At 39.4% G+C, this 12,061-nt stretch overlaps 1 protein-coding gene across 2 annotated transcripts; it reads right to left on the bottom strand.

Moving 5' to 3' along the window:
* Positions 1–4,519: 4,519 nt before the first annotated feature.
* Positions 4,520–11,137, bottom strand: dmrta2 (DMRT-like family A2). 2 transcript variants are annotated; one of them, XM_074635389.1, is made up of 3 exons: positions 10,357–11,137; positions 9,707–9,832; positions 4,520–7,999 (listed from the first exon to the last, which is right to left on the bottom strand). In XM_074635389.1, exons 1-3 carry the CDS (start codon positions 10,826–10,828, stop codon positions 7,092–7,094), a joined length of 1,506 nt encoding a protein of 501 aa, XP_074491490.1. In that variant the 5' UTR covers positions 10,829–11,137; the 3' UTR covers positions 4,520–7,091. The 2 variants fall into 2 exon arrangements, with proteins under 2 accessions (XP_074491490.1, XP_074491491.1); XM_074635390.1 differs by lacking the exon at positions 9,707–9,832.
* Between the last annotated feature and the right edge of the window lie 924 nt (positions 11,138–12,061).

The following is a 12,061-nucleotide window of genomic DNA, read 5'->3' as shown; positions in this document are numbered from 1 at the left end:
AAACCTAAAGAGGCCTTTTTGTTTATGTTCAAAACGTAATGTTTCATGCAGTTTTACAACATGTAACATCTCTTCCTAATTGGACGCGATGCGAACGAGTAAATATCAGATTATTTTAGTTGGCCCAATGAAGACCCTTAACCTGCTCCACACGTCAGCGAACAGGCTGAGTGATATGCCGCTTCTTTGAAAAAATGTTTGCCCTGGATCTATATATGCAAAGTTTTGCACACCTCCAACCCATTTTCATTGGTCAAAAATCAATGCTGACAGTAACTGACAGTTAATGAATATCACTCTCTCTATGTAATAAAGATTGACATCGCTCATACTATATCTGGACAATTTTTCGCACTCCATTCACCACAGTTCGCTCGGTCGCTGTATGTTAGGAAGAGGTGTTAGAACATATTGCTTTTAAATTTCACTTTTATAACATAGTAGGTGTAGTAGGCCCCTAATGACCCACATCTATGGTGCTTATAGCAATAACATGACCATAACACCTATTTAATGGCCTGATAACAGTTGAATCTGTTGACCATTTAATGACAAAGGCAACTAACTGTTACAGTGGATGTTCAACTCCGGTTTACAGCAACAGCTTCAAGTTATTTTAAGACTGGTAGCTTTTATAATTGAAACAGCACTATTGTTGGTGAGCCAGCAAAGCTGTAAAAATGTCTGACTGCATACTGTAGCCCCAACAAGACTTGATTTATTTATTTTGTTTACTCATTTATCTATTTTACTGTGAGCTTACTGGGCTGTAAGAGTCAAGACTCTGAATTCAGCGCAGAGAGCGCACAATTGTTTTTGTCTCAATGTTGGTTTGTTTTGCCGTTATCTATTTGTTATTCTGACAGTAAACCAAACAGCGGCTCTGAAAATTAAAATGGGTTTTATGTATGGAGTAATAACCTAAATGGATTTCTCTCTCTTTCTCTGTGTCTGCAGCACTCTGAGAGCCTGTGGCCATTTATCTGCCAGTGTCTAATTATTCATTAGTGAACACAGAGGATAGAGGAATGGAAAACATAGTTGTGCATTCACTGTAGCAGACAAGCATTTCTCTCCAAACTGATGCTCCTGCCTCCTTCTTTCTCTCACCCACTGGGGCCACAGGGGTCAACGATCTAACATCTGTCATCATGTTGGAGATGTACTGTGATAAAATTACTAATAAAGCCATAACTTACATACATTCAATCAGTATATCTCCAAATATGATGGCTAAAACACATAATGCAAACCAGGGTGTTTACCAAAAAAGACGAACACTGTTGAATCTGCTTCATTAGGAAACAACGAGGCTAATCCTGCTCAGGTTTAGCAGAAAGGCTGCAGTGCTCAAACTCAGTGCTTTGCACACAAGTGGCCAGCAGAGGACACTGTATGTGCTGCTGTAGCACGCAAATCAAAATGCAATGATGATGATGTGTGAAATGTATTTTTATACACATACAAAAATAAAATGTGGTCATGTTTATCAGGCTTTTGTTAATAAATGTAACTGAAACAAAAAATTAAACATATATTTTAAAGCAAGTGTTTACAGTTGATGGTTCAGATTGTGTTTAAAACTCCAATCTTTGCAGCAATCACCCATTAATGCATGCAGCTATAGGTTCCCACTGTATATTGGGTCTTACAGATGTCTGTCATGTACAATATTTTATATCAGCACTGCATATTATGCCATTTGTAAGACAAGACTGTCATCTAGTGGTGCCATCTGTGTTGCACACAACTGTCTCAATATGAAGGGAGTCAACCTGTGCGTTCTAATACTCAAACTACCATACTATTTAGTATGCCAGCAAAAGATTTAGTATGTCCCAATACATAGTATGTCAAATGTAGTATGCCAAAAAATACCAGGATGTCCTCCTACATCCGGTTGCATTTTGCAGTATACAAGCCAGCATGCTTTTCTGGCTATTCTGACCCATAATCCTGTGCATAGCAGATATAATGAGCAAGAGGGTCAAAGTTCAAGGTGTAATGTTATGAGGAAGTATAATGTCCCAATTGTATGAATACTGCATGCAACAGTATGTAATTGGTAAGGGCAGTATGTACAAAAAGTACATGTAGACTTGTACAGGCTGTGAGTCTTTGATTTGTTTGAAATGATGGCTGTTCTGCTGGATGTCTATTTTTCTACTGTCATTTGCATTCCTCTATGATGTGGAAATGTTTCTATGCATCCAAAACATTACATCACTAGTTACATAATTTGAAAAGACATGAGGGAAACACATGAGTTTAAGGGATGCAATATTTAAGATCTTTTAACACCAATATCTCACAAAAATAATGTTTCAAGACTCACCAAGTTAAACTTGGGACTGGTCTTACTAAGAAAATGTAGGCATGAATGTGTAAATTGACAGGATGGGAGTTATTATTATAAAAAAAATCTATATTTTTCTATATCGTGACAGTAGTACATGAAAAAGGTAACCTGAAAAAAATCATGTGCCTCTGTGTCCTCCGGTGCTCCTAACGGCATCTGCAGGATTTCACATACCGGAGGAAAACAAGCAGTAAAATCTGATGTGAGATCGGCTGACAATCACTCGCGAACTCCGACCAAACGGTCAAACTAGGCCGCGCTGATCAAATATGAATATTAATATCCGTTTCTACCGCTCAACCAATCAGCGTTAAGCATTTAATTGGGGCTGAAACCTGTTCGGTGCTGACATCAGCTGACCTGCAGGTGGCGCCACTGCTCTTTGGAAACGGGCAGCTTTCTCTGGAGGCGGTGAGATCTCTGAGTGGGTGGAGAAAGGGTTGTCATCTCTATACCAATATAACCAGCGTCCAGTCAGACATCATTATTTATAGAATAATGTTATTTTCAATTTTTATTGTGGGGAGGATTCATACAGGATTTGTAGGTTTCATCAAAACATGTTTAGGTCGGTTTCTTCCCTATAATATAATCCTGTTCATGGTCCAGATATTTCCTTATGATACACGGTTATGCACGTTTCCACATTTTTGATTTGATTATGTAAAAATAAATAAAGAATTACTTCTAAACGAAAAATTAACCTAATTTTGAATTCATTCACTAGTGTAATTGTCTTACACTCAAATGTCTTTACACCTTTTATTTATTTATTTATTTTTCCTGGGTTGTTACTTATGTATTGTGTTTGATTTGCACAATCAACTACTTCATGAGTAGTAATAATAAAGATAAATAATAAATAATATTAAATCTAATAAAGATTTAATCTAATAATTGAATGTAATAAATAAATAAATAAATAAAGTGGATGTAGCCTACAAACAAAAAAAAGGCCTTCGGAGCTGAAACTGGCCAGCTAATAAAAGTAAATATTTTATTACTCCTTCACAGATACTCTTGTCAACGTGGGTATTTACAACCGCGAAGCTATAATCTGTGTGCATATAATGCAACATCAGGCATGTTATTTGAGAAAAAGAAGACGAAAAACACATATTGTTCCTAAAAAATTTATTTTCAGGGACAAGAAGAATAAAAAATATATATATATTTTAGTGCCAAAACAAACACACTTTATGAAATGTGATGCTTCATGCAGTTTAAAGTCATCCTTGTGCTGTTGGCACTGTTACAAAAAAACTTCTAAATATATCAGTATGTTTAATGGTTGTTGACTTTATTGAAATTATGTATAATGCAGATTAGTTCTGTTTTATTTATCAAAGCAAGAACAGACAATAGGCCCACTGCAGTGAATAAATGCATGGGCAGTTTTTGTGAAAAAGATCTATCTATCTATCCTTTTTTTAGTCTTGTAATTATTTTATTATGTGAATAAAATTTCAATGATTTACCAGTAAACACCTGCCAGCAGGCCTTTGAGGATTTGCTGTCTGAAGAGATTTCTGTTGTTCGGGTGCAGAAACAAGAGTTTTAAGCACCAGAGGCCAAAATATCTGACACATTTGGAAGGTTTTCAGTTTATGCATCAATGCCTTGAGTTTTTGATGCTCCCTTCACAAATTAAAATGTGATGTGCACTGTATAAAATAATGATACTTTCCCACTTTCTTTAAAATAACATTTATTTCCAGCATATTCATACAATGTGACAGCACAGCTTGTAACATTTGAAGATGAACTGACTTGATCCAGCACTTTGTCACAAAATATTGGAGCTGACTAATAACGGATAAAAATGAAAAGTCAAATATAGCATATAGCGTTTCATATTACCAAATGCAATATATATAATACAGGCAGTTGGAAATGAACTAAAGAAACAGGTGAGATAAGTGAAATAATACATAAGGAAACAAAAAGAGGGATGGCATTTACACATCATTAGTTCAACTTGTTTACATCAGGAAATAGGGTTAACATCCGTAATCTACATCTTATAATAACTTAATTTTGCCTCGTTTAATAGTCCATGTGTGTGTGAGAGGAATGCATATTTAAAGTTTGATTTTCAACATTTCAACCAGCTGGAAAAAAAAATGTGATGGGCTTTAAAAAAGTCATAACTCTGATAAATCATTTCTTTATTTTATTTTAAATCCTGCTGCAGAATTGACATAAAATCAGTAATAAAAGCACGTGTATATAGTTTAAGCCTATGGGGTTTACTTCTTTTTTACTTTCCCAGCTTCATTGTGATTTATTTTTGGAATCTATAAATATCTTTTTCAGCTTCATATTATTTTATTGATCAGGGGTCATATACGTGGGGGAATGTCATCCAAACTTTCTTGGTCAAACATATAAAATTATTTTTAAAAATTACACATAAGTGAGTTTTTTTATCCTCTCAGACCATTTGACTACAGGCCAGATAATCCTATTATATACAGCAGCCTGTAGCCAAAAACACATCACAGATTTTCGCCAGAACATTCAACACTTGTGGCTACAAATACAATGTAATGTGTCTCTGTGGTCAGTCCACTGTAGCTCAACGGGTCCTTTAACCACAAGGTTGGCGGTTCGATCCCCGGCTCCCACTGTCTGCAGCCCACTGCTCCTGAAATGCTTAGGATGGGTTAAATACAGAGGTCATGTTACATGTATGTACCTGTAGGTATTTGATGAATGTAATAAAGTTTAAGTGTTGCCAAAACAGTAAGGTTGCAGGTCGTAAAGCAAAAACAAGCTGAAAGAGGCTAAAACGCTCTGTAGAGCTGAGGGGGAACTGCATGAATGTCCTCTCTACTAGTGACCCCTTTCACATCACACATATTAAAGGGACTGTTTGTAACTTTTTAAGAGTATAAATCTACCGGGTCGGGATCCCATGCGCGCTTGCATATGCGCGCTCGCGTGTGGCCGGAGTCTCCGCTCCTCTGCCTGCTTGTCTTCACAAACACACACCGCGCGCGTTCTCGCTGTCTTGCTCCACCTCTAGACGTGAACGCGCGCTCACTGCACACTGCAGGAGATTTAGTTTAGCTCTGAGAATATCTAGTGACGTTTGTGCAGAAATGACTGCTGCAGCTCCTCCAGACCAACAGAGGTTTCCTGTGTCTTGTGAAGTGACGGGGCTCCGCAGAGAGAAACGTTATCGTCTCCGACCGGGTGCCGGTGTCTACCTGCGGGCGCAGTCGGGAGGCGATAACATTTCTCTTCCTGCTTCAGCCTCCGGGGCTAAAGCCAACACTAGGATCAGCATTGATTCATGGAGAGACCTTTGTCTGGTCAGCTAACATTACTGCCAAGCAGGTGAAATATAGAGTGGTATTGTGGTTTTAGCTGACGTGTGTCGCCTCACTGTTTTGAGCGATGTTCGTTCATGTCTATGTAGAGCGAGCACAAGCGCGAACCCGATGCTGACTTTTGTTGACTTAACGGCCACAGGTGTCGCTGTTAACAAGCATTTCTGAAAGTTACAAACAGTCCCTTTAATTAGAAAATATTGATTAGTGCAGCTTTAAAGAGGAGTAACAGTTCTCATGCGTCTCTTCACTTCAGTAGGACCCTAAACATTAAATATTCCCTCTGTTTTACCCCTAACATCATTATCGCTTGAAAACCAGTTTAATTGACCGTTACATTATGAAGAGAAATGGTAAATGGCATTTAGAAAGCGCTTTTCTAGTCTTCCGACCACTCAAAGCGCTTTACACTACATGTCAGTATTCACCCATTCGCACACACATTCATAAACTGATGGCACGTCAAAGTGTCCTTTAGCGAGACACTGAACCCCAAGTTGCCTCCCGGGCGCTTCACAGCAGCCCACTGCTCCTAAAATGCTTAGGATGGGTTAAATACAGAGGTCATGTTACATGTATGTACCTATATGTATGTGGTGAATGTAATAAAAAGTTTAACTTTAAGTGTTGCCAAAACAGTAAAGTTGTAGGTCGTAAAACAAAAACAAGCTGAAAGAGGCTAAAACGCTCTGTAGAGCTGAGGGGGAACTGCATGCCAAGTTTGCACCTTCAGGATCTAATCTAAATACTCATTCACACACCGATGGCTATGGGAGCAATTTGGGGTTAACCTTCCTGTTGTCCTCGGTCAAATCTGACCCGTTTACAAAATTCACTATGTCATAAAAGGATTTCTTTCATCTAATTTTTATAAAACTAAGTTTTACTCTAATTTATAGCATCTGTGGTCCTACCCGGGTCAATTTTTGAGGACCACAGGGGTCATTGTGCTGCCATTAAAAAAAACATTTAAATGGTTTCAAAACAATAGTCTAACTAAACTGTTACATCTACCCGTCTGTGATAATCCATCAACATTATGTTCTTCCGATAACTATAGTGAAAATAATTCATAATTTCTGCTTTTTTTAAAATCAAAAATTAGGAAGAATTTCACTAAAATTAGGTTTATTAACCTTAAATTCTCCCAAAAAAAAGTGTAAAACTTGTGGCAATGAGTTGGAGTGAAGTCGGCCAAAAAGATGTAACACAGAATTTGGTGATAATTTATACTGTATGATTTATAAACAGTCAAACCGGATTGGGTAAATTTTGACCCGGGAAGACAACAGGAGGGTTAAGTGTCTTGCTCAAGGACACATCAACATGTGACCCTGAGCAGCCGGGGATCGAACCATCGACCTTCCGATCTCTACTCTCTGAGCCACACAGCCACGTCACGGTTTCTCCGGCGTGTTGTTGACCAGAGGCCCGTACAGGCCGCTGGCGTAGCCGCCCTGCTCCTTGTGTAACATTGTCCTGTCTCTTATCAGGTCACTAAAGGCGTAGTCCATCGGTGGTCTGAAGCCCAGGGTGGGCATCAGCCCCGCGGTGCTGTACGGCGTCATGAACGCCAGTCCTCGGCTGTGCGCGGAGTAGGCCAGCCGCAGCGGGTTGAGCCCCAGGTGTGTGCCCAGAGGATAGGTGCTCGGGTCGGCTCCGAAGTGCGGTGAGTTGGGCTGGAGCGGAGAGAACGCAGAGCGGTTGCTAAGCGACATGGCGCCTGGCAACATGGGCCTCGTCGTTGTGGACGCGGAGGACGGAGGTGGAGGCTGTTGGAGGACTCTCTCTGCCGTCCAAGTCTCCTCTGCTCCGGCCTTGTTGGAGCTCTGAGCACCGCTGTTGTTGCTGTTGTTGAGGATCTGCTCGATGGCTTGAACCACGTCTTTACCGCAGCCCTGCAGCACCAGCTCCAGGACGCTCCTCTTGTGGCTCGGGAACACCCGGGTGAGGATGTCGATGGCGTTCATGTGTCTGGAGGAGGCCGCGGAGGACGGAGACGGAGACGGATCCTGCTCGTCCTTGTCGGTCTCGGAGCCGGAGTCGGAGCCGAGGGAGCTGATGACGGAGTTAGGAGTCTCTCCTCCGTCTTTTAAGGGTTTGGACACCGGAGAGCTTATGAAGGACTCGCTGTCTCCGTTCTCGGAGCCGGAGCCTCCGTGGCGGCCGTCTGGAGACGAGATGCCCGGGGCAGAGTCGCTCTCTCCGGTGGACTGTGGTGGTTTGCCCCCAGCAGCCTGGTGTGAGGAGGAGGAGCCGGACAGCTGGCTCTTTGAGAACAGCTCGTACTTCTGGATGCTGGACTCTGTTGACACAATCAGAACAACACAGTGTGTAAGATGAGGGGACAAAATATACCAACATATGATTCAAGATTCAATCATTTCAGTCATTTTTATGCTCCACATAAACTATGAAACTATGTGAAAACTATAAAGTAATTAACTAATAATTAAGAGCACTAATAAATAAGCTAAAAATAGAATAGAATAAATAGTTACAGTTCTGCTGAGTAAACTTGACAGAGTCATAAATCAGAAAACAGGAAATAAAAACTACAAAATGTAAATCACACAGGCTTTTTAAAGACACGTGTCTATTAAACATTAGGATGAAACAGGCACCATTTTAATATTGATATGCCAAATAAAAATCACTATCTTAGAAGTCACATTGCAAGCTCACCAAAAATAGGCCATACCAGTTTAATATAGATGGATCAATGAATAATCAATAATATGAGGCCTATACTTATTGAGATTTTAATATAGATGGATCAATGAATAATCAATAATATGGGGCCTACACTTATTGAGATCCATTGGGATCCATTTTTACTTAAATTTGTTGTATCAGAACAACACAGTGTGTAAGATGAGGGGACAAAATATACTAACATATGCTGAGTAAACTTGACAGAGTCATAAATCAGGAAATAAAAACTACAAAATGTTATTCACACATGTTTTTTTAAAGAGGCAGAAGTTTTAACATGTGTCTATTAAACATTAGGATGAAACAGGCACCATTTTAATATTGATATTCAAGATTATTTGTATGCTCCACATAAAAACGAAATTGTGTTTCTTTCATCCACCACTCAGAAATTCAGTGCAAAACAATTGGTGAAAACTATAAAGTAATTAACTAATAATTAAGAACACTAATAAATAAGCTAAAAGTGGGCTAAAAATAGAATAGAATAAATAGTTACAATTCTGCTGAGTAAACTTGACAGAGTCATAAATCAGCAATAGAAAATCAGGAAATAAAAATCTACAAAATGTAAATCACACATGGCTTTTTAAAGAGGCAGCAGTTTGTGTCTATTAAACATTAGGATGAAACAGGCACCATTTTAATATTGATTGTAGTACCTTGTTCATGTTTTATATGACACAACATTTGTCTGTAACACAGTTGACAAAATATGAATCAAATGTTTATTTTAATTAAAATATTTAAAAAGTCATTAGAGCTTAAGCTTTGAAATGTATGAATTTAGCACATTTATGGGGTATATTATGGCAACAACTAAATTATTTATCAAAAAAGAAAACTGATTTCTTCACTTTTTGGTTGACATGAAATGTACCCCTAATTATAGAATATCAATATGCCAAATAAAAATCAATTAGAAGCCACATTGCAAGCTCACCAACATAGGCCATAACAGTTTAATATAGATGGATCAATGGATAATCAATAATATGAGGCCTATACTTATTGAGATTCATTTGGATTGATCCCATTTTTACTTAACTTCTATTGACAACAATGTTTATTAATTTTAATTTGATTTTAGAACTGAAGGCTGGATGTTTTTACACTTCTCCTGCTCTAAAAAAAAAACACAGAACTGCACTTTTTATTCTTTAAAGGTCCCATATCATGCTCATTTTCAGGTTCATACTTATATTTTGTGTTTCTACTAGAACATGTTTACATGCTGTAATATTAAAAAAAAACTTTATTTTCCTAATACTGTCTGCCTGAATATACCTGTATTTACCCTCTTGTCTGAAACTCTGTGCATTTTGACGGAATTGCATCGGAATTGCGTTCCTAGGCAACAGCTTGGGTCCATGTGTACTTCCTGTCAGCTGATGCTTTTCCAACCACTGCAACCAGGAATAAACTGGGACACATTTAGAAAGTTTACGTTTAAAATTGTGTCAAGGGTCTAAATATTGTATATTCGTGACATCATGAAGGGACAGAAATCCTGACAGCTTGTTTTCAAATGCAGAGTTTCTGAATATGGGCTGTGTGTATTGAGCGTTTCGATACTTCACAGTATTTAAAAAAAGATAAGATAGAACTTTATCAATCCCGAAGGAAATTCTTGTGCCAGAGATTGCTCAAAAATACAACAAAATTACAACAAGTTCAAGTGTATAAAATAAAAAAGTACTATTTCAAGCACCAGTGCCTAATAGAATAACAATTAAGTAAGATACATTTTAGTAAAGTTAGTAAATAAGATAAGATAAGTAAAATAAAAAAAGGTAAAGTACAAGCTAACAAAACAGAAACATAAGTAATATTGCACATGTTGGACATTTATATAGGACTTTTTATAATAAAAAACATGAAAATCTCACCTTTTTTTATAATATGGGATCTTTAAATTGATTCGTATAAAGCTTGCTCTCCACTCACCTGAGTTGCTCTCGCTGTTGACTGCGGTATACACCTCGTAGTTGGGCCTCGGTGGGATGATGCCGTTGGCGGCTGCCAGAGCCAGCCCCTCCGCGGTACCGTAGAGCAGCTGCAGCTCTCTGGCCTCGTTCTCCTCCTGCGCCTGCTGCCTCCGGAGCGCCACCTGAGCCGCCATCACCCGCTGCCTCTCTGCGATCAGCGTGCACTTGGCGCACATGCAGTCCTTCCAGCGGCAGTAGCGCTTGTGGCCCTTGAGCGCGGACACCACGCCGTGGTTCCTGCAGCGGGCGCACTTCGGTGTGCGCGGGTATTTGTCCGCGGCGCGCAGGATGAGCGGAGGGCCGCGAAGGAGGCTGCTGGCCATGGACACCGGGATGGAGACGCCTGCTGCGGCCGCTGCTGCTACCGCTGCCGCTCCAGGGTGGAGATGAGAGGCGGAGGAGACTGTGGGGGGCTCCTGTCTCATATCCATGAGTCCGATGATCCTCACTGATCTCACTGAACTATACAGAATGAAAACTGGCTTTCTTCTGCTGTTTGATTTCTACTAGTATTGAGTCGGTCACATCTGCTCAGCGCGTTCTTAACATCTCTGGTTCAACAGGTGAAGCCAATCAGAATCAGAATTTAGAATCAGAATCAGAACTCTGGTTCAACAGGTGAAGCCAATCAGAATCAGAATCAGAATCAGAATCGTGTTTATTGCCAGGTGTATAAGAGGTATACACTAGGAATTTGCTTTGGTTTTGTTTTGTTGCAAGTTAAACAGTATCATAATAATAAAAAATTGAATTTCTACCAATAAACAATGACGAGATTATCGTGCGTAAAAACCTATGATCGAAACTCTCTAAAGTTAACTAGGAGTCTGAAAAGAAAAGAAGCAAAAATATATGAAGTTACTGTGGAGTTTAGATCCGAGAGGAGCAGCAGGAGCAGCCGAGAGGAGCGATCATTCCTCCACCGATAGAGAGTTCAGTCTGTCCAGGAGGAGTCGAGGTTGTTACTCGCTGCAGCCTGAGACACTAACTTCCTCCAGAGATTGTCAGTGGATACAGATCCTTCTCTCTCCTCTCTCTCTATTGTTGCTCCTACGTTTTCATTAGACAAAATTTGACAACAATGTGGCGTCTGTCATTGGCCAAAAGGGGGAAGGAGCAATCTGATTGGCTTGCCTCTTTTTTCTACTGTGTCCACCTGAGTTCTTCTTCCAAAAATATCAAGTGTTAAGAATCTGAAGGGAGTTCAAGCTAAAAATCGATGCTGTGTATTTCTAAAAAAAATATTTTATAGATTTTAAAACAACAGCCTGTGTTATTCCATTTATTCAGCGTTTATATGCTGCCAAACAGGACACCAGAGAAATTAAATAATAACTCTAAAGTGAAGGAAAATGTTCATCCCTTCCAAGAACTTTCTGTATAAAATATTCTGTATCATTTGGCGTCCCCACTCTTGGAGTCTAGATGTGTTTATGCTGCTAATTATACAGACTACAATCAGACTTTTTATTTCCCCAGAATAAAGATGATGCGTGGCTGTAATCTCATCAACCTGGAAGGTAAGTATCATTTATTTTATTGATTCAAGAGGAGGCGAAATTTGATCTGTGAAAAAAAACAACGAAGTGTATATTTGCAGAGTGTTATTGACTGCAGAGAGGAGATATCGATGATGCTAAATGGTTAACTGACACGGTTCAGTC

This window comes from Sebastes fasciatus, chromosome 5, assembly GCF_043250625.1.
Source record: "Sebastes fasciatus isolate fSebFas1 chromosome 5, fSebFas1.pri, whole genome shotgun sequence".
NCBI classification, from domain to species: domain Eukaryota; kingdom Metazoa; phylum Chordata; class Actinopteri; order Perciformes; family Sebastidae; genus Sebastes; species Sebastes fasciatus.
Note: the sequence above shows the minus strand (reverse complement) of the source record. Positions and strands in the feature narration are given on the sequence as shown.